The 696-nt window shown below is 70.3% G+C and overlaps 1 protein-coding gene across 1 annotated transcript in view; it reads left to right on the top strand.

The window, feature by feature from the left end:
* ZNF628 (zinc finger protein 628) overlaps nt 1–696 on the top strand; it is a 12,955-nt gene that overhangs the window by 11,864 nt on the left and 395 nt on the right. The window contains 1 exon segment of the mRNA XM_010848675.1: nt 13–695. Within this exon segment, the coding sequence (XP_010846977.1) occupies nt 13–695 (683 nt within the window).

Here is a 696-nt window from a genome sequence, read left to right as displayed (position 1 = left end):
GCGCCCCCCAAGCTCATCCTGCTGCCCTCCTCCGGCCCCGCTGGCGGGGGCAGCTGCGCCCGGCAGGGCCTGCGGGCTGCGGGGAAAGCTGGGCCGGGGGCTGGAGTAGTTTGGCTGCCAGGCCCTGGGGGGTTAGGCGTGCAGAGAGGAAGTAACGCTGCCGGGAACGTGGGAGGGCAGAGCCTTATAGTTCTGCAGAACGTGGCGGGTGGGGAGACAGGCCCGCAGGAAGTGAGTGGGGTTCAGCTCCAACCCCTTCGTCCAGCCCCGGAACTGACCACCGTCCAGCTCCAGCCGGCCCAGGAGGTGACCACGGTCCAGCTCCAGCCTGTGACGGGTCCGCTGTCCAGTTCCAGCGGGGGAGCCGTGACCACCGAGGCGCCTAATCTGCTGGTGGTTCAGAGCGGGGCAGCCGAGGAGTTGCTGGCGGACCCCGGCCCAGGGGAGCCTGGCGAGGGCGAGGCCGGCCCGGGGGTGGTCCCAGATGTGCTCTTTGAGACGCTGCAGACAGAGGAGGGGCTGCAGAGCGTGCTGGTGCTGAGCGGGGCCGATGGGGAGCAGACCCAGCTGTGTGTGCAGGAGGTAGAGACCTTACCGTCGGGGCTGGCCGAGCCGCCAGCCTCCGGCCCGCCCGGACAGAAGCTGCTCATTATCCGCAGCGCCCCGGCCGCAGAGCTGCTGGAGAACGGCAGCGCT

This window comes from Bison bison, unplaced genomic scaffold (assembly GCF_000754665.1).
Source record: "Bison bison bison isolate TAMUID 2011002044 unplaced genomic scaffold, Bison_UMD1.0 scf7180017850463, whole genome shotgun sequence".
In the NCBI taxonomy this organism is placed as follows: domain Eukaryota; kingdom Metazoa; phylum Chordata; class Mammalia; order Artiodactyla; family Bovidae; genus Bison; species Bison bison.
Note: the sequence above shows the minus strand (reverse complement) of the source record. Positions and strands in the feature narration are given on the sequence as shown.